Source organism: Crocodylus siamensis, chromosome 10, assembly GCF_052110815.1.
Source record: "Crocodylus siamensis isolate JL-2025a chromosome 10, ASM5211081v1, whole genome shotgun sequence".
In the NCBI taxonomy this organism is placed as follows: domain Eukaryota; kingdom Metazoa; phylum Chordata; order Crocodylia; family Crocodylidae; genus Crocodylus; species Crocodylus siamensis.
In genome coordinates, this window is record NC_143404.1 from 16,011,653 (window position 1) to 16,035,042 (window position 23,390).

The window sequence follows — 23,390 nt, forward strand, 5'->3', positions numbered from 1 at the left end:
TTTCGCTCCTCTTACATCCAACATAGCTAAAGTTGGGAGTGGTCAGGCAGATTCATTTCTTCCCCTGTACCTCAGCAATTTCTAACCAAACTATGTAGCAGTTCATTCTTCAACACCCTGGTTTTGCTGAAGGTGATGGACTGCTGTTGGTAGTCTAGGCAGAGAACAACCACCAAAACAATCTCCCATGTGATTTTTCCCAAGAATAGATGGCATAACATTTGCCTGGAACGAATAAATAATACAAGCAGACTTTCTGATCACAGGCTCAATGTAGTGAACTAGGCATCTGCAGTGTAGGTACAACAGTTAGCACATCTGGAAGCTGTTAATGAAGAGACTCTTAAGTACTTACAAAAGAGAAAATAAGTATAAGTTAGGAAAAACAGCTTGTTCTGTATTTGCTAAGATGCTATGATATAGATTCAATTAGACAGTGTATATATATATATATATATATATATATATATATATATATATATATATATATATATTATATATATATGGCTCCTAGTGCCAATTTGACAGTCACTTTTCCAATCCATCACACTTCAAGACCAAAAAATCCACAATCTTTTACCAGTTTGGGACAATGAAAACTGCCTTCTGATGACAGAAGAGTTTCAAAGTCCTATCATAACTGCAACAGCCAAATAATGGCCCAGATTCTTAGGTGGTGTAAGTGGCATACTTGCCACTGAAGTTAATTTACACCAGCTGAACATATGGGTCCAGTTTTCTACGGAGAAAAACCTTTTCATGTCTCACATCTCAAAATGAGCAAGCTTACAATATGCAAATCTCAGGAGTAATACAATACTCTTTTCATTCCTCTAATTTAAGCCAATTTATTTTCTTCTGAAGTACAAACCTTCACAAAAAGTCCCCTCCCAACTCTGCTATTATAACAGCTTATAGTTATTTTTCTCTCTCTTTCATGTGCTGTGGAAAGCTGAAGGCAGCTTTCAGCAGGCAGCAACTACAAGCTGCCATTTCAAATATTAATCTAAGATTAGACTAAACTCAAATTAATGGGCCAAATAAAAATGAAGCCTGTATCCTAAAATTAGACATAATCCAATTAGTGTCTTAGCAATAATTCACAATTAGGAAATCCCCTAGTCCCATTGCCAAGGGTTGTGTGTGTCTGATTTTAACGCAATTAAGATTTGAGGTAGAGATTAGACTAGGGAAAGGCTGGAATTTGTGTGTTCATGAGTTTCCCTTACAAGACAAATAAACTTTGACACAGCAAATGATGCTTTTTTTTAAAAAAAGATGCTCTAATAGTGCACTTACTCTATGATCTCAGCCTTCTACCCAATTGCATGCTGAGCCTGAATGCCCCACAACTAACCTTAAATTTATGCTACAGCCAGACACCACTAATTTCCACTGTTTATCACATTTCAGGAAGACCCACAGGCTCCTGCTTATTACTTAGAAACTCAATCATTATTGAAAATGGTTCATCACTGAAGCTCCCCCTTCACCCACAGTGATGATGGTTTAACGGCTAGATACTTAAGATGCCATTATGCTGAGGAGGGCTGTGCTGCATGGAGAAAATGCACCCATATAACAGGATGAGTGCAAAGAGCTCCTTTTTTTCCTTATGCTTCTCTCTCACCTCCTCTGGTCTACTCAGCACGTGGCCTTCTGGGCCAGTTATTCCCATCTCCAGCATCCTAGTTTGCTCCTAGAAGAATGAAAAAAAGAGGGTATTAAGGGACTCTGATTTTGATAAAACAGTTCATGGAAAAACAAATACCATCACAAGCAGCACTTCCTAAGGGCTCGGACTATCCATCACACAGCACAATGGATCTCTCGCTGCTCAGCAGACGGTCAATACTTTGCAAAGTTGCTGCTGGTGGTTCACAAGCACACCAAAAACAGAGAGGCAGGGAAATGCAAAAGGTGAAAGAGGGACTGGTCACACACACGCCTCCTTTGGTATAGGTCTCTAGAACAAATGCCCATGAGGGAGGGTTACAACACACATGGAAACAAAAAAAAAAAATTTCCAATCCTGAAAAAATGCCCTTAATTCAGTTTACAATCCCTTTGTCCAAAAACAATCCAAACAGCCTGAGGCCACTGAGGAAAAGATATACAAGTTAAACACAATCCAACATGGGCCACACTGTCTTCTCAGTTATAGACATGCAACCCCTCTGACATGCCTAAGGTTGCACTGGCATGAATGGGAGCAGAATCTAGTCCCATGTTAAAATATTTACAACAGTTAGGGGCTTGGTCATTCGCCCTCAAGCAATCAGCAGAACAGTCTACTGCTATAACCAGGGACTACAGCCATGGATTAGTGGTGTTGTTTATATGGGTTAGCCTTGAATTTATACTTGCTGTCCAGAACCTGCATTTGTTTTCCATTTACCATTAATTCTGAATAAACCTCACTTGCCAGAGAACCAGAGAGGTGCTCAAAGGAAGACACAGTCATTCTCAACCCCAGCGTTCAGCATGCCAACTCCTGACATCGCTCTTTGTGCCATTGCTCGTCTTTGCTGAACCAGGTATCAGTTACATGGGGAATAGCAGCGAAGGCCAGGGGAGGCATCTATCTACCCATTAGTTGTTTTTGAATGTCAGGCATCCTCAAAAATGATCAAGCCATGAATGAGGCAGAAATTCTGAATCCTAACATTATGATATGAAACACCAATGTGCCTTTTGTGCTATCATGTAAGCACCTTTCAGCTTTTATAACCCTTAAGGCACATGCTACCTTTATTTTTATGTCTCATAGCACAAAATAATCACACAGCAGTTGTGAAGGTGTGACTCCAGCTGCGACTGACGGTTAATATTTGTAAAGAATTTGAACAAAGGTTGCTATTTGAGGGCTGTGCATCTTACACTTTGTGTCTTGGGCTGCAGAAAGAGAGGTGAAAAAACTATTCCTTTCTGACATTTTTATCAAACACAATAATAAAGTCTTTCATCCAGACTGTTTTCAAAACAGCCCTCGAAACTTCCTTCTTAAAAAAGGTGGAGGGTCCCTGACCAGCCTAATCTAATCCTAATTTGGATCCGTGGCCCATTTGTGTAAATATCATCTTATGGAGAAATAATTTCCAAATAGACAAAACTCGAGTAAATGTAATTTGTAACTTTTTATTTTTTTGTGGTCAGGATATTAAAGTAGACAAAAAAAACCTCTATCTAATTAAGGCTCATTCCTCGATCACATCACTTTCATGTGACAACACCCATGAACTTTAGATGTAGCGATGAAAAATATGTGGAGAGAGAAAGATTCTTGCATTCTGAAGGGTTCTGAGAGCTTGATTTGGAGGCTCTTTAAACCCCCAACCCACCAGAGAAAGGAAAAGCCAGAGTGAGGATGTGGTACAGTATACACCTGAACAAATTTCTCTCCTGCACCTCAAAAATCCCCCCCTGAAGAGCTCCTATTCCCCCTACATGCAACACCAATGATAATACACTGTGCCAGTGCAACCTTAAACTGAAGAAGCATCGTCCCATTAATCCAGCTCCACAAGCTGACTGTTTGTATGAGACATTCCCCTACTGCTCTGACATTTTGCACTCTGAGTTATAATGCAGTGGTGGTCTGGTGCACTATAAGGTCCTTTACTTTCTAATGCAGCATCCAGCAATAGTAACTCCAACCACAGCTGTGCCAGATTCAATGGACCACTCTGTTCCATTAGGTTAATCGCCAACTCTGGGCATCGAGTTTTCTTGCACCAAACTGAGATGCCCTCTATTGTGTTGTGGACTTAACAAGGAAGATAAATGAGCCTCGTTTGTGCATACGACTGAAATGCACAGGGCACTCTGAAACCTCTGTTGTTGCCTAAGAGCAAAAAACCCAACAGAAGTTAATAAAAACAACAGAAGCTCATCCAGATGGAAAATATTAATCTTCTTTTGATAGGGGTTGGATTTGCTAATGATGGCGACAACATGTCTGGAAAAAACAAAGCGCCATCATGCAACCAAGACTCTGGCACCGAAGAGTCTATGGATACAAAAGTAGCTCCTACAAGAGAAGTTCAGGTAGCAGCCACTTCCCAGGCACATTCTGCAGCTTGACTCTGATGAACCAGGCATATAAGCATTCAAAAAACAGCTGGCTCTAGGAAAGCAAGAGTCAGAAAAATCCCTTTCTAATACCTCGGGGATAAGGGATTCAAAGCATTTCTGAGAAATCATCTGGCTTCCTCTGATGAGAAGCAGCAAGCACACAGTCATGGATATCAAGTTTCAGAGAGCAACTGAATACACTCTCAGCAAAATTAGTACCAGCATTGCTGAAAACAATACTGTGGAGAATTCATCTTGCATCATCTACCTAGGTAACAGTTTGGTGCCCAGTTATAATACAATCTAGTCCTATTTGGAGAAGGTGGGGGAAATGACATCCATTTCCAAAGTGCACGTGAAAAAAAAGTAAGTTGGGAGATGCCACCCTGTCTTATCAGGAATCAGTTTAATCAGACAGGAGTAGCTGTACTACATCAGACCGCTAGGATATTTACTTTAGTTCTGTATAGTTCTTCAGTCTTCTACATGTTTCAGACAAGGCAAAAGTCTAATACACCCAATCAACCAGCAATTTTATATAAGAGGACGAGACAACGCCTTCCTGAACCACTGAAGCAAGAGATTTCACAAGGCCTTACATCACTCCCTTAATTTAAAGGGCTACAGAAGTTATTAACAGTACTGCGTGTGTACGTGCACGCAATCCTCTTTTAAATCCAAATAGTTCATGTTTCTTGCCAATGTCCTGTGACAGCAAAGTTCCACTCCATGTTGCATAAGGAAATGATTTCCTTAGCTGATTTTAAAAGCGACAGGCTGCTAATTTTGAATATCTCAGTCGATAGTTAACCAAACAACATTTTATTCCAAGCAGGAAATGCCAGAATACTTTAAAAATAAACACTGAGGCCAAAATAATTATAATAAAAACACTTCTCCTAAATCCCTTATCTATGTTGCAAGTAGCATCTTAAGAAAAGTTCACTTTTTAATGTTTGCTCTTTGTATTTCATTTTAGTTTCGACAACAAAATTGACCATTTAGATTCTGTTTGTAGACCTGGTTTTCCAACACAAAAAAGTATAGCAGGTTCTGCCTATCTACTAAGGAAAATATTACTAGTGAAAATATTTATAAATTCCTGAAAGCAATTTCATGCTCTTCAGTTTTATATATATATATATATATATATATATTATATATACACATACACACATATATATATACACACCCACACACATCCTCCTGGGTCTCTCTGATCATTTCTGTAGGGTGCCTAATACAACAGGCCCTGACCTAACTGGTCCTTAGCAGTCAGAATTACAATGGCATTTAGATGTATGCGGATAGGTGCTCTGTACGGCTACTCTTCACTGTTAGCTTGTGCTAATGGACAACGCTAAACTGCCTGTCCACCTAAGATTTGCAGTCCCAGCATAGACAGAATAGCAGTTACCTGTGCAATGATATCCCCATTTTCGGCATGAACTTGAGCTACTGCCCCCAGCTCTCCCAAGCAGCTAAATATTTCATACAGCTGAAACAGAGTGAGACAGAAAAATTACCACTGCACAGACATTTTCACTTGGTTGATGTTTGATGTTAAGGGACCCCAGGCTGTAGAAAAAGCATAACAGGCCTCCAGCTAAGGACAGCCCGTGTGGTTCCAGTGCTATGCAAGCCCCATTTACAGTTAGAACGAGGCTTGGTAAGGAAACATCTTGCATGGTGCTCTTGCTTATCTATTCAAGCACTCAAGGATCTCTCCAAGTCTTCAAAACATGTATCTACTACCCTCTGCAGCTCCACCCAACCTCCCGTGCTGGGAAGTGGACACACTCTCCGGAGATCCCACACTGCAAGACCCTGTGGAATACTACGAAGGTGCTGACTATAGACGGCCATCACCTCCACAGGCCAAGCTGCTGTACCGAGAGGGAAATGCAACCCACGGAGTAAAAACTGAGTGGGGTGAAACCTGATTGCCGTTCACTATCTTTGCTTAATACCAAGAATTCATTTCCAGCTCCTGTTACAAATAAAACAAAATGGGCCTGACGGTACCTGCACCACCAACAGAGTGGCCAATGGAGCTCTTACCTCTGTGTTTGACATCTGGTATAAATCCTTGTAGGCCATGTAAACCATGAAGGAGTTAACTCCTAGGGGCAGAGGAGGGAAAAACAGAAAAAGAAATGAACAAACAGGATTCCACCCCCTATTCCATCCTCTCCGTCTCCTTGTACATCCACAAGGCATGCGAGAATTACTCAGACCTAAAGGAATGGGAGCCTTTGGCAGGATCTGGAGGTGAAGCAGAGGATTTTCTGAGCTTTCTTTTCCCCGTTTGTTTATCTTCAGGGGACTATAATAATTCACTGTTCAAGGTTATAAAGTATCCCCAGGGAGGCCAGGAAACAAGAGGGACGAAGGCAGTTCCCAGAAACTGTACCTGCCACTGGGCTGCAGCTGTAGCTATTTAAAGCCCTTTGCACTATATGAGGACGGTGCAGGAAGCACTCTCAAGTCCAGGCCACAGAGGGAAGGGGGGAACTGGTCTGGAAGACATACAGAACGTGCTTGGGGTAGCAGACTGGATGGGTGTGGGCTTGGCTTTCCCTCTCAGAAGCAGAAGCAAAAAGGCCAGTCTTATACCTTTGGTTTGTGACTCTCTCTCACTGGCTTTCTTTCCAGGCTCTTGAGCATAAAATACCTTTCTGTCCTCCTCTCCTCACAAGGCCTGATCTCTGCATTTCACAGATGAGAAAAAGACGACACAGCCTCGCCTACACACAGAGTGAGCAGGACAGATTGCAGCAATCTCGTCTCCCTGTCCTTTAACCATGGCTCAAGCGCTTCCCAAGACTCTAGATGTGCTCAGGGCTGGGGCCTGGGGGGAATGTGCGCTGGAAAATGGAGGTACAGGTAAAGGGGCCTGAAGCAGAGAAGTCAAAGACGAGGGGAGAAAGCCCCTTTCTCTGGACAAACCTTTCTCCTTGATGAGTGTCTGCACTTCTTGTTTGACACTGTCATTCCAGTGGGTGACATCCACGTGAAGGGAGTAGTCACAGCAGGCCTTCCCGTCACCCCACTCTCGCCACTTCTCGTAGACTTCTGTCAGGCTGGACTCCGGCTCAGGGATCACATGGTCCACTGGATGCCGGGGCAGACAGAACGGAGGTTGTGAACGAATGCTTACACCCTGGGCTTGCCGGCCCATCGATTACCTGCACTCAGTGTCCCAGCTTCTCACTACAACCCTCTCTACTTGGTCTCTGTTCATCTGCATCGGGCCTCTGCTACTTTAGCCCTGCAACCACCCTAGAAATCATGCTGAAGTGCACTGGTGGTCCCAGACCTCTCTTCCCAACAGCTACACAGCACAAGGGGAAATGAAACATGAAGGGAGCTCCTAACAACTGACTCCCACCACCATCTCCTTAAGCACGTCCAAAGTGCACTTATCAGAAAAGAAATGCACTGAGCCTTGTCTTAATAGCCTTTGGCATAGCCCCAGTGGCTTTTACAGGCTGCCGAGAAATCAGCTGGAAGCAACAGGAGCCTCCATCCTCCCTCACCCCCACTTCCACCCCATTAAAACTTAGTCTCCTGCAAAGACCTGGCCCTAATGCATCTTTTATTGCCAGTTATATAATCCTCAGTCACCGCCACAGAACTTTTTGCATAACTGACATTGCTGCGACAGAGACAGTTATCCCCTTAGCCAAGAGGACAGAGCAGAACTAAAGGAAAGCCCATCTTTTAGCAGTGGGATTCAACAATTTTTTTTGCATCCCAAGTAGATCTCTGAAGTGCGGACAGCTGTGGCTGCCGCAGAGGCAGCGAAACCTAAACTATAAACCAGAGCACATCTGTGGCATCCTTCAGGGCGAGAAGCAGGAATTCCACTTCCTTTTTAGTCCGAATTGTTTATTTCTCTGGGCTGCGTGGGACGCCGGGGCATCCTCTTGTTCCTGTACTTGGATTGCTCTGGGCACGTTGCCCTCGTTTTGTTTTCTAACTGTATTGGCAGCACTGCATTCTGGTGAACGAGTCCTCAGGCTGGGTACTGGAGCAGAGCACTCGGGGTTGGGTTTGGACATGATTTGGTTTTGACCCATGCAAATTTGCCTATTTTTCTGAGACTGCTAGCTTCAAATTACCTGCTCCCCATAATTTAAACTCAGGATGGGGGAGACTGCAGCTTCCACTTACCATCACAGTGAAATTATGTCAGCCTAGGTTTGCAGTAAGCTCCTCAAGAAACTAGTGCACTATCAGGATCTTCCAGACAAAACGAGGCTGAGCTGTGAGACTGGACCAAACCTTTAAAACAGGGTGTCTTATTCCAACTGGGCATTGAGAATGCCTCACCTAGCTCCAAGAGGCATACAAATTTGTGGCACACAAAAGTATTTGGGATAAGGGCCAAGAAAAGCCAAATGCATTAGCTACATGACTGCCAACTCACTAAGGGTGCTGGGGCTGCAGACCTGTACAATGGCAGCACTTGGTCCTGCATTCTTCAATTTATTTTGCAACATGCTGCTCCAGAAGAGCTTGTGGTGCACCATGGTCCATTGGCATTTTAGGAAAGAAGGGTTTCTCCAGCACTCACGTGAGCCTCAGCAAGACAGGGCTGAAGCAAAACTCAGTCTCCCGTTTCAATACCTAAAGGCATATTGTGTCCAATCAGGGAGGCTTATCCCACAGCCCTCCCCAGTTAATTCTGATAGGTAAAAAGACCCTGCTGCTGTATTGTAGCCAACATCAGAGTGACACAAGTTGCTAAGAAACCTGGTGGGGTTCCACTTCTCATTGTACCTTCCCCTCTTTGACTGGGAGCGGGCAGATGGGGGCACTTCAGTGGTAAATAGAGGGTGATCCACATCTCTGCCTGTCAGACAGCAGACTGCTTCTAGTTGCAGGGGCATGGATGAAGAGACAGCTGCTCAGATGGCATGTTTCCCACCAGGATCTTCCAGCTTGTGGTATGATTCCCCTTCCATTCAACCATTCTTCCCCATCTCCCTTGATTCTCCCATATTCTACATCTATTAATACTCCCCATTTCCTTTGGTGTCAGCCCTTTCTCTACAGCTCCTGCCAGAACCCGGCCAACTGTTGAATATCCTCTCTGTCACATCCATCTACCTCCCTTCTATTTCTCCCCAAATCCCTGTCCAGCAGCTCCCTTCTCCTGGTCCACCCCCCTCTCTCCTGACCTACAGGAATACCTATGTCCATAGGCGTTCTCTCTCCCCAACTTCTTCCACCCAATTACTCAAAATAATTAAAGAGAAACCTCTCAGGAATCAAGGGAGCCAGCAGGTCATAAAAACTGATCTTTTGCAACTACAAGCTATTAACTATGGGAAAGACCCATTAAGGCACAGCACACTGCTTGTGTGAAGGCTCCCAATGCACTTACTGATCATGGTGGTTCCACCAGCCAAGGCTGCTTTGGTCCCTTGGAAGAAATCATCCACAGCTGTCATTCCCTTGTATGGCATCTGCAAGTGAGTGTGGACATCGATACCTCCGGGGATCACCATCTTCCCATTGGCTTCTATGGTTTTAACTCCTCCAGGGACAATCAGATTGTCTCCTATTTGCCTGATGAGATAATTACTCGGATGGTTAGCTGTGCACACATGCACACAAGTCCAATGTTCAACTAGACACGTACCATCTACCAGTACAACTACTCCTTACTTAACATCATAGGTACGTTCTTGAAAAATGTGACTTTAAGCAAAATAATGTTAAGTGAATCCAATTACATCACAGTAGTTACCTACTAGCAGGCGGCAGCCAAACAACATTAAAACTGAACATTGCAAGATTTTAAACGAGCATGGTCTCTGATAGATCAGTGACATAATAATGAAAGAACGTTAACCAGGATGACGTTAAGTGAGGAGTACCTGTACTAGAGGTGCACTAATACATCGGGAAGCAGCAGCGGGAAGGAGAGGAGTTAGGCACACGTGTGTCCCGCACGCACGTGTGCCCCATAACTAACTTTTGACCCGAGGCGGCGGCGGCGGCGGCAGCAGCAAGAGCAGCAGAGGAATCGGCAGCGGGGGCAGCAGCAGCTGATCCCCCGAAGGTAAGTGGGGCGGAGGGCCTCGGCACAGCTGAGCCGGATCCGGAGGGGAAGCCCTCCGGGTCCCATATAGCTGAGCCAGTAGGGAGCCGCGCTCCCGAGCCGCGCAGCGCGAACAGAGCGCGCAAACAGGGAGGGCTAGGGAGGGGACTGCCCCCCCAGGCCAGCAAGCCCCCTCAAGGGCTAACCCTTAGGGAGCAGGCTTCCGCGGCAGCGGATCCCCCCAGCAAGGGAGCGAAGGGGGCGGAACTGCCGGCAGGCACTTCCGGGTAGACCGAGGCGCCTGATTGGCCGTTAGAGCGGGGGCGGGTAATTCAAACCACAGGTTCAAAGCCGCAGGGTGACGTAGTTCCCTCACTCGGGAAGCAGCAGCGGGAAGGAGAGGAGTTAGGCACACGTGTGTCCCGCACGCACGTGTGCCCCATAACTAACTTTTGACCCGAGGCGGCGGCGGCGGCAGCAGCAGCAGAGGAATCGGCAGCGGGGGCAGCAGCAGCTGATCCCCCGAAGGTAAGTGGGGCGGAGGGCCTCGGCACAGCTGAGCCGGATCCGGAGGGGAAGCCCTCCGGGTCCCATATAGCTGAGCCAGTAGGGAGCCGCGCTCCCGAGCCGCGCAGCGCGAACAGAGCGCGCAAACAGGGAGGGCTAGGGAGGGGACTGCCCCCCCAGGCCAGCAAGCCCCCTCAAGGGCTAACCCTTAGGGAGCAGGCTTCCGCGGCAGCGGATCCCCCCAGCAAGGGAGCGAAGGGGGCGGAACTGCCGGCAGGCACTTCCGGGTAGACCGAGGCGCCTGATTGGCCGTTAGAGCGGGGGCGGGTAATTCAAACCACAGGTTCAAAGCCGCAGGGTGACGTAGTTCCCTCACTCGGGAAGCAGCAGCGGGAAGGAGAGGAGTTAGGCACACGTGTGTCCCGCACGCACGTGTGCCCCATAACTAACTTTTGACCCGAGGCGGCGGCGGCGGCGGCAGCAGCAGCAGCAGCAGAGGAATCGGCAGCGGGGGCAGCAGCAGCTGATCCCCCGAAGGTAAGTGGGGCGGAGGGCCTCGGCACAGCTGAGCCGGATCCGGAGGGGAAGCCCTCCGGGTCCCATATAGCTGAGCCAGTAGGGAGCCGCGCTCCCGAGCCGCGCAGCGCGAACAGAGCGCGCCGGAGTTTGCGCAGGCGTTCGCGCCGGCGGGCGGGCTGGGAGGGCCAGGAGTGGGACTCCTGTACAGGTAGGACGTAGACACCACACAGGTCTACAAATAGCAGCTTAGAAGGATGTATACGAGGAGTGCTGCTAGGGCCTCTGCCCAGGGGGACAAGGCTAACCGGGGCTGGTCTGAGGCCTCCACCCAGACTGAGCCCATGGGGGAGCTGATGTCCCCCTACCTCCCGGCCTGCGGGGGATCTCCAGCAGGGCTGGGGGGGGCAGAGATTGGGAGTCCCCACACCTGTCCGGCAGGTGCCCGGCTTAGGGCTCTGGAGGCGCAGGTGAGGGAGCTCCGGGAGGAGGTTAGCAGGCTGAGGGGGATCAGGGAGGCGGAGGAGGAAATTGACAGTTATTTCCTTTCCCTGCAGGACCAGGCACCCAAGGAAGAAGCAGCCCAGGGAAGGACCTCCACAGCAGAGTGGCAGACGGTCACAGCCAGGACCGGAGCGGCTCGCAGCGAGCAGGTACAAGCTTCTCCAGTTCGACTGGAGAACAGGTACGAGGCCTTGGCGACTCTGCAGGAGATGGAAAGGGAGGAGGAAACCCTTGGGCAGGAGGAAATGCCACATTCTTCACACTCCAAACAGATCAAGAGATCCGAGAGGACCCAGAAGAGGAGGAGACGCGTGCTCGTCATAGGCGATTCCATCCTGAGAGGTACGGAAGGGCCCATTTGTCGCCAGGACCCTTCAGCACGAGAGGTCTACTGCCTGCCTGGAGCTAAGATTCAGGATGTGACGGAGGTAATCCAGGCCAGGATCAAGCCCACCGATTACTACCCCATGGTCCTTGTCCATGTGGGTACTAATGATGCGGCCAGGAGAACCCCCGATCACCTTATGGCGGACTACCAGGCTCTGGGCGGCGTGCTGAGGGAATTTGGTGCACAGGTGGTATTCTCTTCCATCCTACCAGTGAACGGACGCGGAAGACGGCATGAGAACTGCATCCGAGAGACCAACTGGCGGCTTCGGAATTGGTGTCTCAAGGCAGGCTTCGGCTTCCTGGACAATGACCCACACATTACAACGAGGGACATGCTCAGCTGGGATGGGCTTCACCTGTCCCCCAAAGGTAAGCGTGTGTTTTCTTCCAGGTTGGCGGATCTCCTCCGGCGGGCTTTAAACTAGGCTCGTCGGGGGGAGGGGAAGATGAGGGTGGGGGAGGCTGTGGACCACCAAACCAGGTGGCACCCACAAGGACAGCCCAGCCTGAAGAAAGAGAGCTTTGGGAACGTGAAAGACAGGGGGTGGACAGCAATACGGCACAGGTAAGGAACGGGAAGGTTAGAGACAAAAAGCCCTTTAGGACTTGGAGCGAGGGGGTAGCAAAAGCACCAGTCACAGGGCTCAAGTGCCTATATACTAATGCTAGGAGCATGGGGAACAAGCAGGATGAACTAGCGCTCCTGGTTGCACTAAATGACTACGACTTAGTGGGGCTGACGGAAACCTGGTGGGATCCATCCCACGACTGGGCGGTACATATTGAGGGCTATAGATTGTACAGAAAGGACAGAGTGGGGAAAAGGGGGGGAGGGGTTGCGCTCTATGTTAAGGAGCAATATACATCAACCCTCATCAAGACAGAATCAAAGGATGAGGAAGTAGAAGGACTGTGGGTTAGGCTACATGGAGGGCAAGGAGAAAAGGATTTGGTGGTAGGGGTCTGCTACAGACCCCCACATCAAGGGGAAGAAATAGATTTGGGGCTCCTGAGGCAACTCTCAGAGACCATAAAAGCTAAAGAGGCGGTGGTCATGGGGGACCTAAACTACCCGGACATCTGCTGGGAGACACAGACAGCAAAGTCCCACCGCTCACGCAGGTTTCTAACCTGTGTACAGGACCTCCACCTGACGCAGGAGGTACATGGTCCCACTAGGGGGAATGCCTTACTGGATCTGGTATTGGCAACGGGGGATGACATAGTAGGGGACCTACAGATCGGTAGCCATCTGGGGGACAGTGATCACCTAAAAGTACAATTCAACATAAGGCGTCGAGTGGGTAAGGTAACCAGTAGGGTGAACGTGCTGGACTTTAGGAAAGCTGATTTCAGCGAACTCAGGCGATTAGTGAAGGATGCACTGCAGAGTAGTAGTTTTGAAATGATGGGAGCCCAAGAAGGGTGGCTGTGCCTTAAGGAAGCTATCCTTCTCGCACAAAGCGAGACGATCCCCGTGCGAGGTAAAAGAGGGAAAGGGGCCAGGAGGCTTCCCTGGCTGACCAGAGAAATCCAGGGCAGACTAAGGGCCAAAAGGGGAGCACATAAAAAGTGGAAACAGGGAGAGATCACCAAAGAGGAATATACCTCTTCTGCTCGTGCTTGTAGGGAGGCAGTTAGACAGGCCAAAGCTACCATGGAGCTGAGGATGGCAACCCAAGTAAAAGACAATAAGAAATTGTTTTTTAGATATATAGGGAGTAAAAGGAAGGCACAGGGAGGAATAGGACCCCTGCTAAATGGGCAGAAACAATTGGTGACGGACAGAGGGGACAAGGCTGAACTCCTCAACGAGTTCTTCGCCTCAGTGTTCCTAAGTGAGAGGCATGACAAGTCTCTCACTGGGAGTGTAGGGAGGCAGCAGCAAGGCACCAGACTTCCATGCGTGGACCCTGAGGTGGTGCAGGGTCACTTGGAGGAACTGGATGCCTTTAAGTCGGCAGGCCCGGATGAGCTCCATCCGAGGGTACTGAAGGCACTGGCCGACATCATTGCAGAGCCACTGGCGGGAATATTTGAATGCTCGTGGCGCACGGGTCAAGTCCCGGAGGACTGGAAAAGGGCCAATGTGGTTCCCATTTTCAAGAAGGGGAGGAAGGAGGACCCGGGTAACTATAGGCCAGTCAGTCTCACCTCCATCCTTGGCAAAATCTTTGAGAAAATCATCAAGGCTCACATTTGTGAGAGCCCGGCAGGACAAATTATGCTGAGGGGAAACCAGCACGGGTTCGTGGCAGGTAGATCGTGCCTGACCAATCTAGTCTCTTTTTATGACCAGGTCACAAAACGCCTCGACGCAGGAGGAGGGGTGGATGTCGTATACTTGGACTTCAGGAAGGCCTTTGATACGGTATCCCACCCCATACTGGTGAACAAGTTAAGGGGCTGTGACTTGGATTACTGCACAGTCCGGTGGGTGGAGAATTGGCTGGAGGGTCGAACCCAGAGAGTTGTGGTGGATGGGTCGGTTTCAACCTGGAAGAGTGTGGGCAGTGGGGTCCCGCAGGGCTCGGTGCTTGGTCCGATACTCTTTAATGTCTTCATCAGCGACTTGGACGAGGGGGTGAAATGTACTCTGTCCAAGTTTGCAGATGACACTAAGCTATGGGGCGAAGTGGACACGCCGGAGGGCAGGGAACAGCTGCAAGCAGACCTGGACAGGTTAGACAAGTGGGCAGAAAACAACAGAATGCAGTTCAACAAGGAGAAATGCAAAGTGCTGCATCTAGGGAGGAAAAATGTCCAGCACACCTACAGCCTAGGAAATGACCTGCTGGGTGGCACGGAAGTGGAAAGGGATCTTGGAGTCCTAGTGGACTCCAAGATGAACATGAGTCGGCAGTGTGACGAAACCATCAGAAAAGCCAATGGCACTTTATCGTGCATCAGCAGATGCATGACAAATAGGTCCAAGGAGGTGATACTTCCCCTCTATCGGGCGCTGGTCAGACCGCAGCTGGAGTACTGCGTGCAATTCTGGGCGCCGCACTTCAAGAAGGATGCGGATAACCTGGAGAGGGTCCAGAGAAGGGCCACTCGTATGGTTAAGGGCCTGCAGGCCAAGCCCTACGAGGAGAGATTAGAGAAACTGGACCTTTTCAGCCTCCGCAAGAGAAGGTTGAGAGGCGACCTGGTGGCTGCCTATAAGTTCGTCAGGGGGGCACAGAAGGGAATTGGTGAGTATTTATTCACCAAGGCGCCCCCGGGGGTTACAAGAAATAATGGCCACAAGCTAGAGGAGAGCAGATTTAGATTGGATATTAGGAGGAACTTCTTCACAGTTCGAGTGGCCAAGGTCTGGAACAGGCTCCCAAGGGAGGTGGTGCTCTCCCCTACCCTGGGGGTATTCAAGAGAAGGTTGGATGTGTATCTAGCTGGGGTAATGTAGGCCCAGCACTCTTTCCTGCTTATGCAGGGGGTCGGACTCGATGATCTATTGAGGTCCCTTCCGACCCTAGCATCTATGAATCTATGAATCTATGAATCTATGAATTGGTCTGATATTGGACTGGCACCAATATAAAGAAAATTGATTGTACTGGAAATTGGCCTGACGTGGTCGATAATTTGGCCAATAAACGCCTGTGCATGCACGCAGCCACAGCACAACATGTGCAGGCAATGAGGAGGACAGCCCGGCAGCTTGGAGAGCTGAATGCAGCTGGTAAGTCTATTGTGGTGAAAGGGGGAGGGGGAGGGAAGGGACATGGGGGGCAGATCAACCCCCCCTGTGGTGAGGGAGGGAGTGGGGCAGGGGCTGAGGCAGGTGCTACCCAGCTGGGGTGGGGTGGGGCATGGGACTGAGCCACAGCTCATCCAGGGGGTGCGAAGCAAGGGGGTGGCTTCTGCTGCTGTGTGCACTCTGGGAGGGTACTGGGGGGGGGGGGGGGGGGTGTCCCGCGGATTTGCACAGGGGGGTGGGGGTGCAGGCTGTAGCTGTGGGCTGGGGCCAGGGCTGCTCTGAGCTATTCCCAGCACGTGGGGGCTGCGCTTGGGGCAGGCGGCAGTGGTACTGGGAAAGGGGTTACGAGGAAGGCTGCAGCCACCACAAATTTCGCCGTAGCTCCCTCCCAGTACTCCTGCCACCCACCCTGAGTGCAGCCCTTACGTGCCGGGAAGAGCCTGGTGCAGCCCCAGCTCCAGCCTGCATCTGCAGCCTCCCCGCCTTGCACAGATCTGGAGGGGCATGCAACCCCCACCACGCCTTCCCGGGGCGTGTGCAGCAGCAGGAGCCAACCTCCTCCTACACTCCCCGGACTAGCCACAGCTCTGTCCCATGCTCCGCCCCAGCCCCTGCCCTACTCCCTCCCACATTGCAGGGGCCTTTATCTGCCCCCCCCCTTTCTCCTTCCCTCCCCACTCCCCGTCCACCACAATAGACTTACCAGCTGCACGCAGCTGTATCAGAAATTGGACTGGTATCAGCTGATATCCCTCCTTAAACATCAGCTATCAGTATCAGCCCCCAAAATCTCTGTCAGTGTACCCCTAACCAGTACAATACTCTCAGTGTCAATCCACCTCACTGAACATGAAAAAAAAATCAGGGCAAACTTCAGATAGTGCTTTACACCTTGTGGAGAGGCTGTAGTCTCCATGCGCGCACACAGACGCACACACACTCTCTCTCTCTCTCTCTCTTCCCCGGCCATCCCTCCTCAAAGCTTGCCAAAATTTTGTCATTCCACTCCTATCACAAGGTCCTTATGTAAACAGAAGCCTCCCTCTGGGAGCTGATGAGGAGTTAGCCAAGTGCAGGAACACAGCTAGAGCTTTAGCAACTCGCAGTATGGTTTTCAAGCACAGAATGTTTGCCGTGTTGTATTATAGTTGGGAAAGTCGCCTTCTAACTCAGGGACCTGCCTCACCATCGATGGGGTGGAAGGACATCTTTGCTAACTGCAGGATTATGCTGGGGTCTAGGCTGCTAAAAACCCAGGTACCTATAAATCTTCCTGAAGAACGAGAGCACCTAAAACCTTTTCGTATATCCTTAAAGGTTAAATCTCAAACCCAAACGACTTGCTTACGAATCCTTTCTTCACCAAGTCTCCTCCCTTACAAAACAAGATACAAGACAAACTGGCTTCAATGGGAAACCTTCCATCTCTTTGGGATGCTGGGGACTGAAGTCCTCACAGCATTTCTGTATCAGCCATACATCTCTTGTATACAAGTATTATATGTTCTGTGGATAGAATACTTTAGAGTACCAAAGCACAGATCTATCTCCAAAGCATCTGAATGCCTCTGTAGTTTCTTTAAGGTACTTATCCCTATGAATACCCCAGAGAGGTATGGACATGCTATTATCCCCATTTGTACATGCAGAATTTATCCAGAAACTGAAGGAACATCACCAGTCATGCGGTGCAGAGCAGGAAGTGCTGGTTCTCCCAATCTCCAGGCTAGTGCTTTAACAAGACTGCTCTTGTCCTCAAGATAAAACCACCTTCATACAGATGCCTCCTCTGAAATTATTCCCCCCTAGTGCTAGTTTTAAAAATATTTCATTTGTGGAAAGGCTGAACAGTTTTCTTCTGGTCGGAGAATAGGAAATGTATTTTGAAAGTGTTTGTGTTAGCCCTAATGAATTATCCTGGACTTGCAATCCATCAACCTTGGATTTAGATCCAATTTCATATGCTTTACATAGCAGAATTTAATCTTTAAACAATGGAGCCATTCCTGTGCCTCTGTGATGTGACCAAGAAGCCAGATGAGGCTCACAGCTTTGCCTGAAATTGCTGAAAACCTTCTAAGATAGTATGTCAAAAGCACAGATCCATCCTTGTTACCAGTAATAAATGGGATCTTGTGTCATGTCATTCATGTGACATTTAATCCTGCTAAAACCAGGACAAAATAGAAACTAAAGATAAATCCTGTTTCGGATGCAGTTAGACATTACTTCATTACACAATAGATGCTGTGTCATTATATCCCAGCAGTTTATCTGCATTTGATTTCATAGGGTTTCTGCGTAAACATGTCATAAGGTCATGAATGCTCATGCACAAATGTCCATACACAAATGATGGAGGCAGGGCCGGGCAATACTACTTCATTAGTGAGTGACTGAAGTGCTTTCAGAAGGGTCATGTACAGAAATCTACAGAATTCAAGAGGTGGAAAGATTTCAGCTTTTAAATGATGTGTAGGGAAGCAGATTAGAGGAACACCATACGTACTTTATGAGACCATCCTCCATGTAAATGTCAGCGTAGAATGACTGGTCATCGTTGACTATTCTGCCTCCTTTAATCAGAAGACGATCACTCTGTAAAAAGGAAAAAATAAAAGAAATAACGAGCAATACACTGTTCGTATATTTTCCACCTTATCATGAAGCATTTCTACTTTGCGATAAGTTTTCCTCCTGCGATATGGACATGCATAGCAAAAAGCCTGCCAAATCTAAAGAGCAAGGATCAGTTTAAAGCACAAGTGCTCAACCTCTGGCCTACAGGCTAAATGTATTCCACAGAGCCTTGGAATTTGGCCCGTGGGGCTCCCCAAGGGTCAGGAAATTTGTCAGCGGGGGAGCAACAGTAGTTAACAGTGCCAAAATCCCAAGCCCCAATCAGTGGGTCAGAACCAGGCACAACATCCCCCCTGCATGGCTAGATCAGGGCCAGGCCATGCCTTCTTCCCTCTGGATGATTGGTTTGGGGCCAGGTCATGCCCCTACCCTTGCACAGCTGGTTTGGGGCTGGCCCATGCCCCCTTCTGCTCCCCAGCCCCAATCTAGACCATACCCCATTTCCTCCCCATGGCCATGTTTGGTCTGGGTACACACTCTTGCTTTCATAGGGCCAGGCCATACCCCCTCCTTCTCTGGGGCTGGTTCAGGGCCAGGCAACACCCTCTTCCCTGACATGGATGGATTGGGGCCAGGTGGAGCCCTGTTGTGCCTGCCCCTGCAGTACTGGATTGGGTCTACTGGCCAGATCCATCTTGTGAAGGGACTGCTTATCTGGCCCACTGGATGCAAAGGTTGAGCACCACTGGCCCACTGGATGTAAAAGTTGAGCACCACTGGTTTAAAGGATACATTTAAACAACTGTTTAGAATTGCAGAGGTGAAAAGTAAAGGTAAGGATTGGAAAATTTACATTCATATGATTTTAAATTATTTCTTTATATGTCAAATTGTTACAGAAATAGAAGCCAAACAACATGGAGGACAGAGATACAATGTGAAACAGGTTTAAACTACAAGAGAGAAGGCAAAGTTTCCTAGATTGCAGTATACAAATAATGAATGCACATCTACTGTATATGCCACATATATACTGGCTGATCTAATATCCAGTATGAGTCTTTCCACTGACTTCACTAAGACTGTCAGCAATTGGCATAAAATAGTAAGAAAACTAAGACCACTTTAGATATTTTTCTTCTCTTAGACAAAAACTAGAAGGTTAATAGAATTTTACATGGGGTAACAGTCAATTCAGCTAAGATGGTAATGCCTCCAGTGCAGTACAGAAAATATCAGGATGAAATACTGTTGTGCAACTGTCCCTGGATACTCAGCCAGGCTAAGGGACAACTGCAAACCCCCCTCCAAAATTAAGTGGATCAGAAACTCTGGATTGTGAGTATATGGCATCAGCTGTCTTTGCATTGGGACACCCCCTGCCATGCCACAAGGATAGCTGGTAACCTACATCCCCACTGCTGTGCGCCCATCAAAGGTAGACAGTCAGGTTGGTAACACATGTCCAGTGACCCAACACTGTGAAAAACTACTGTTTTTCTTGTAGTGAAATAGGTCCCTAGCCACTGATAAATGTCATCAAGGCTAAGAGCGCAATGAACACAATAATGGTGGGAGCTGCTAAAGAAGCAGATCTCAAGCTTGCAAGCCAAACTCTGCTGTGAGGCTCAGTCTACACATATCACGGACATCCTGAAATAAGGAACAGAGACCCATTTTAATTGCTCAAGGCTGCCTGAGCAGCTGAACTACTGGGAAACAGTAGTTCCCTCCAGAGGCACTACAGCGTCCTTTAAAGGAAATACGTAGCAGGATCTAAACAGGCTGGCAAGGAGTCTCTTTCAGTCTTCCGAGTTTTGTAAGCCAATTGTTTCCTTTAAAGCCCCAAATCTTTAATTTACTTTTGGCTCCATCCAGTGCCCACGACAAAGTTTTGCACCTCCCCATGCAGAGAGAGGAGGCTTCAAGTTCCCGTCTACCATCAAGACATACAACAAACTAGAACTCTTGGTTCCAAAACGATATCTTTTATTAGACCAACTGGGAAATTGCAAGAAAACTGTCCTTTTCTTGAAAAGAAAAGGACAATTTTCTTGCAGTTTCCCAGTTGGTCTAATAAAGGGCATCAATTTGGAATCAAGAGTTCTAGTTTGTTGTATGTCTTCCTGTCTCAGACCAACACAGCTACCAAGTACACCCCTGTCTACCGTCAAAGCCCCCAACCAGCACTGACTGAAGGCTGCGGTCCCACCACTCAAGCGCATTCCAACCTCCCTCCTTCAGCCCCAAGGAGTTTCAATTCCTCCTCCTTCTCCAGGTTACTGGAGTGCTCTCTGGAAATATCACCATAGCAATGGCAATTTGCAACCTCATTTCGGTAGTAGCAGCGTGGGGGAAAATCCCCTGGGGGTCAACTCTTTGCAACAGTCAGAGCCCCCAAGAGCTGCACGTTGATAACCTTCTTGTTCACAGACATTGAAGACAAAGAAACGGGGCGGGGAAGGGATCTCAAATGCTCCAAACACTGACCGCATCTTAGTACTGGCCCTAGGAGAGAAAGCTCTTGGAAATTAGCCACTGTTTCACTGCATTTACCCTGCGAACACTCCCTTGCTGTACACCAAGCACTTGATTTCCAGCAGCTGACAGAGTATTAAACACATCACAAAGGCAGAGCCCACAGGGAAAAACGAAAGAGGTTCCAACGGAGATAAATCATTCATCCCATGCATCAAAATGGCCTCTGCAGAAACAAAGAACTATGCCTTCCTCTCTTCCATTTCTTGGCTGAATGAAGGGTAGGACATCAGACCAACCTGCTTGAAAGGGCTCATATGCTAGGGGAATTGGGGAGAGTCTGTAGGTTATACAGTTAGCTGAAGAAGCAAAAGGGAGAGTTTCTAATGGGAAATACGAAAAAACAAGCGTCAAAGAGGCAAAGGACTATGGGAGTCCCAGCAGCGGGTACTGAGTATGACACCAGGCTGGGAAGCAGAAGACCTGGAGTAAGTCACAGCTAGAGGTGCACTGATGCATTGGTCCGATATTGCATCAGCGCCGATTTTTGTGTATTGGAAACCGGCCTGATATAGCCGATAAATGGCCCATGCACGCGCAGAGCCGCAGCGCAGCATGTAGGTGGCGAAGACCACAGCCGGGCAGCTTGAAGAGCTGCATGCAGCTGGTAAGTCTGTGGTGGAAGGGGAGGGGGAAAAGAAGGGGCATGGGGGGTGCATCTCAAGGCCCCCGCAGTGAGGGAGGAGTGGAGCTGGGGCAAGCACTGCCCAGCCAGTGGGGTGGGTGCGGGACTGAGCCACGGCTCGTCCAGGGGGCACAGGGGGGATGTGGCTCCCGCCACTCATCCAGCAAACCTTGGGGGGGTGGGGGGGGAACATGTGACCCTGCATCTGCATGGGGCCAGGGCTGCACCAAGCTCTTCCCGGCAGGGCAGGGCTGGGCTCTGGGTGGATGGTGGTGACACTGGGACGGGGGCGTGGAATGGGTGGGCTGCAGCCACCCCAAAATTCACCGTAGCTCCCTCATTCCCCCAGTCCCAGTGCTGCCGTTGACCACCCTGAGCCCAGCCCTCCCTGCTGGGAAGAGCTTGGTGCAATCCTGGCCCTGCACAGATCTGGAGGCACCCTGCCTGCCCGGATGAGCGACGGGAGCAGCGGTAGGAGCTGCCAGACGAGCAGGCGAGTGCCGGGCCAGTGGCTCTCATACAAGCGGCGTGCAGAGGTGGGAACCTCCCCCCGGATCCCCCCAGATGAACCATAGCTTCGTCCCGCGCCCACCCTGCCCCAGTTGGGCAGTGCTTGCCCCAGCCCCTGCTTCACACCTCCCTCACTGCAGGGGCCTTGATTTGCTGCTCCCTCCCCTTTCCACCACACCAGACTTACCAGCTACATGCAGCTCTTCAAGTTGCCAGGCTGGTATTGGAAATCAGATCAGTATTGGCTGATTTGCCTCCTTAAAAATCAGCTACTGGTATCAGCCCAAAAACCTCTATTGGTGCACCCCTAGTCACAGCCACACAGCGCATCTGTTTACATGAGCCACCACTGCGCAGTTGGTATGCTGCATTTACTTAGTACTTGTATTAGCAAGTACTAGATAAGTGTGTGATAACCGGAGTTACTGTGCAATAGCATCAGCGAATGTCTTTTAGGTGATGCTACTGCGTACTAGCCAAATAATACTGCACAGTAGTGTATTAGCACCGTTTGTGCTGCAATGCGCTACTGCGCGGTATTTTTCAGCTACTGCACAGTCAGAGTCTCACGTAGATGTGCCCTTTCTCTCAATTTTACCATAGCATCTCCATATAATGAGGATATCAAGGCCTCGTTCACTCCTGTGGCTCTCTGAAATTGGTAGGTGAAAAGCACTACATAATGATTTAGTAACTGACTGATTCTGGTTTACTCCTTCAGCCAAGAAATCACGTCAGGAAAGCCGAGCTTGGTGGTTATGGCTATTGTAAACTTCCATTATCCGAATGTTTATCTGCCATCTCTGCTACGTCTCGAGTTCCCTGCTGCTGCTCTGCTTGTTTTGTATCCTGTCCAGTCTGAACAGATAATGACTGGACATGGGAACCAGCGGGAAAAGAGAACTTAACCCAGCTCTAGCAAGGGGGTTTAGAAGAAGGGCAGGCAAAATACGGCTCTGCGGGCTGCATTTGGCCCTCCATCTGCCCACCAGGGCCCCTCTGTAAACCCTGGTCCTTGCTGGCCCTCTAAGGCAGTGCGTCCCTGCAGGAGGTGCAGCTCTGGATGCAAAGCAACCACCCCGCACCCTGGCCTGGCCTGACCCACCCCAGCCCTGAGCTAGTGGGTGCTGGAGACCAGGAGCCTCTGCCTGGCAGAGACTTTTTATATTTTTGCCAGCGACCCTGTGGCTGTTCCCAGCCTCCCTGCCTGTAAAAGTGGGAGTTCAGCTGAGGGTCGCATGGGCCAGGGCCAGGGCCTCCTGTTGGGGGAAAGAGGGTGCCATGCGCTATGCAGCTGGGTGGGGCTGGCCCCACACGCTGCTACCATGGACGACTGGGGACCCAGGTGGGAGGACAGGAGCTGTGTGCCATGGGGCTGGGTGGGGCTGGCC

The 23,390-nt window shown here is 49.1% G+C and overlaps 2 protein-coding genes across 4 annotated transcripts in view; one reads left to right on the forward strand and one right to left on the reverse strand.

Moving 5' to 3' along the window:
- Positions 1-23,390, reverse strand: part of DPYSL3 (dihydropyrimidinase like 3) — a 78,218-nt gene that overhangs the window by 13,594 nt on the left and 41,234 nt on the right. For both annotated transcript variants that reach the window (XM_090020539.1, XM_090020540.1), the window contains exons 2-7: positions 18,256-18,344; positions 9,467-9,651; positions 7,024-7,188; positions 6,136-6,197; positions 5,492-5,572; positions 1,631-1,699 (exon numbers count right to left, since the gene is read on the reverse strand). In XM_090020539.1, the coding sequence (XP_089876665.1) occupies positions 1,631-1,699; positions 5,492-5,572; positions 6,136-6,197; positions 7,024-7,188; positions 9,467-9,651; positions 18,256-18,344 (651 nt within the window). The remainder of the gene's footprint in view (positions 1-1,630; positions 1,700-5,491; positions 5,573-6,135; positions 6,198-7,023; positions 7,189-9,466; positions 9,652-18,255; positions 18,345-23,390) is intronic.
- LOC149856285 (uncharacterized) lies at positions 11,178-14,900 on the forward strand. Of its 2 annotated transcripts, XM_090020542.1 has the most exons (4): positions 11,178-11,802; positions 11,926-11,995; positions 12,254-12,412; positions 14,343-14,900. In XM_090020542.1, the coding sequence occupies exons 1-4, from the start codon at positions 11,407-11,409 to the stop codon at positions 14,408-14,410; spliced, it is 693 nt and encodes a 230-aa protein (XP_089876668.1). In that variant the 5' UTR covers positions 11,178-11,406; the 3' UTR covers positions 14,411-14,900. The 2 variants fall into 2 exon arrangements, with proteins under 2 accessions (XP_089876668.1, XP_089876667.1); XM_090020541.1 differs by having other exon boundaries at positions 11,178-11,995.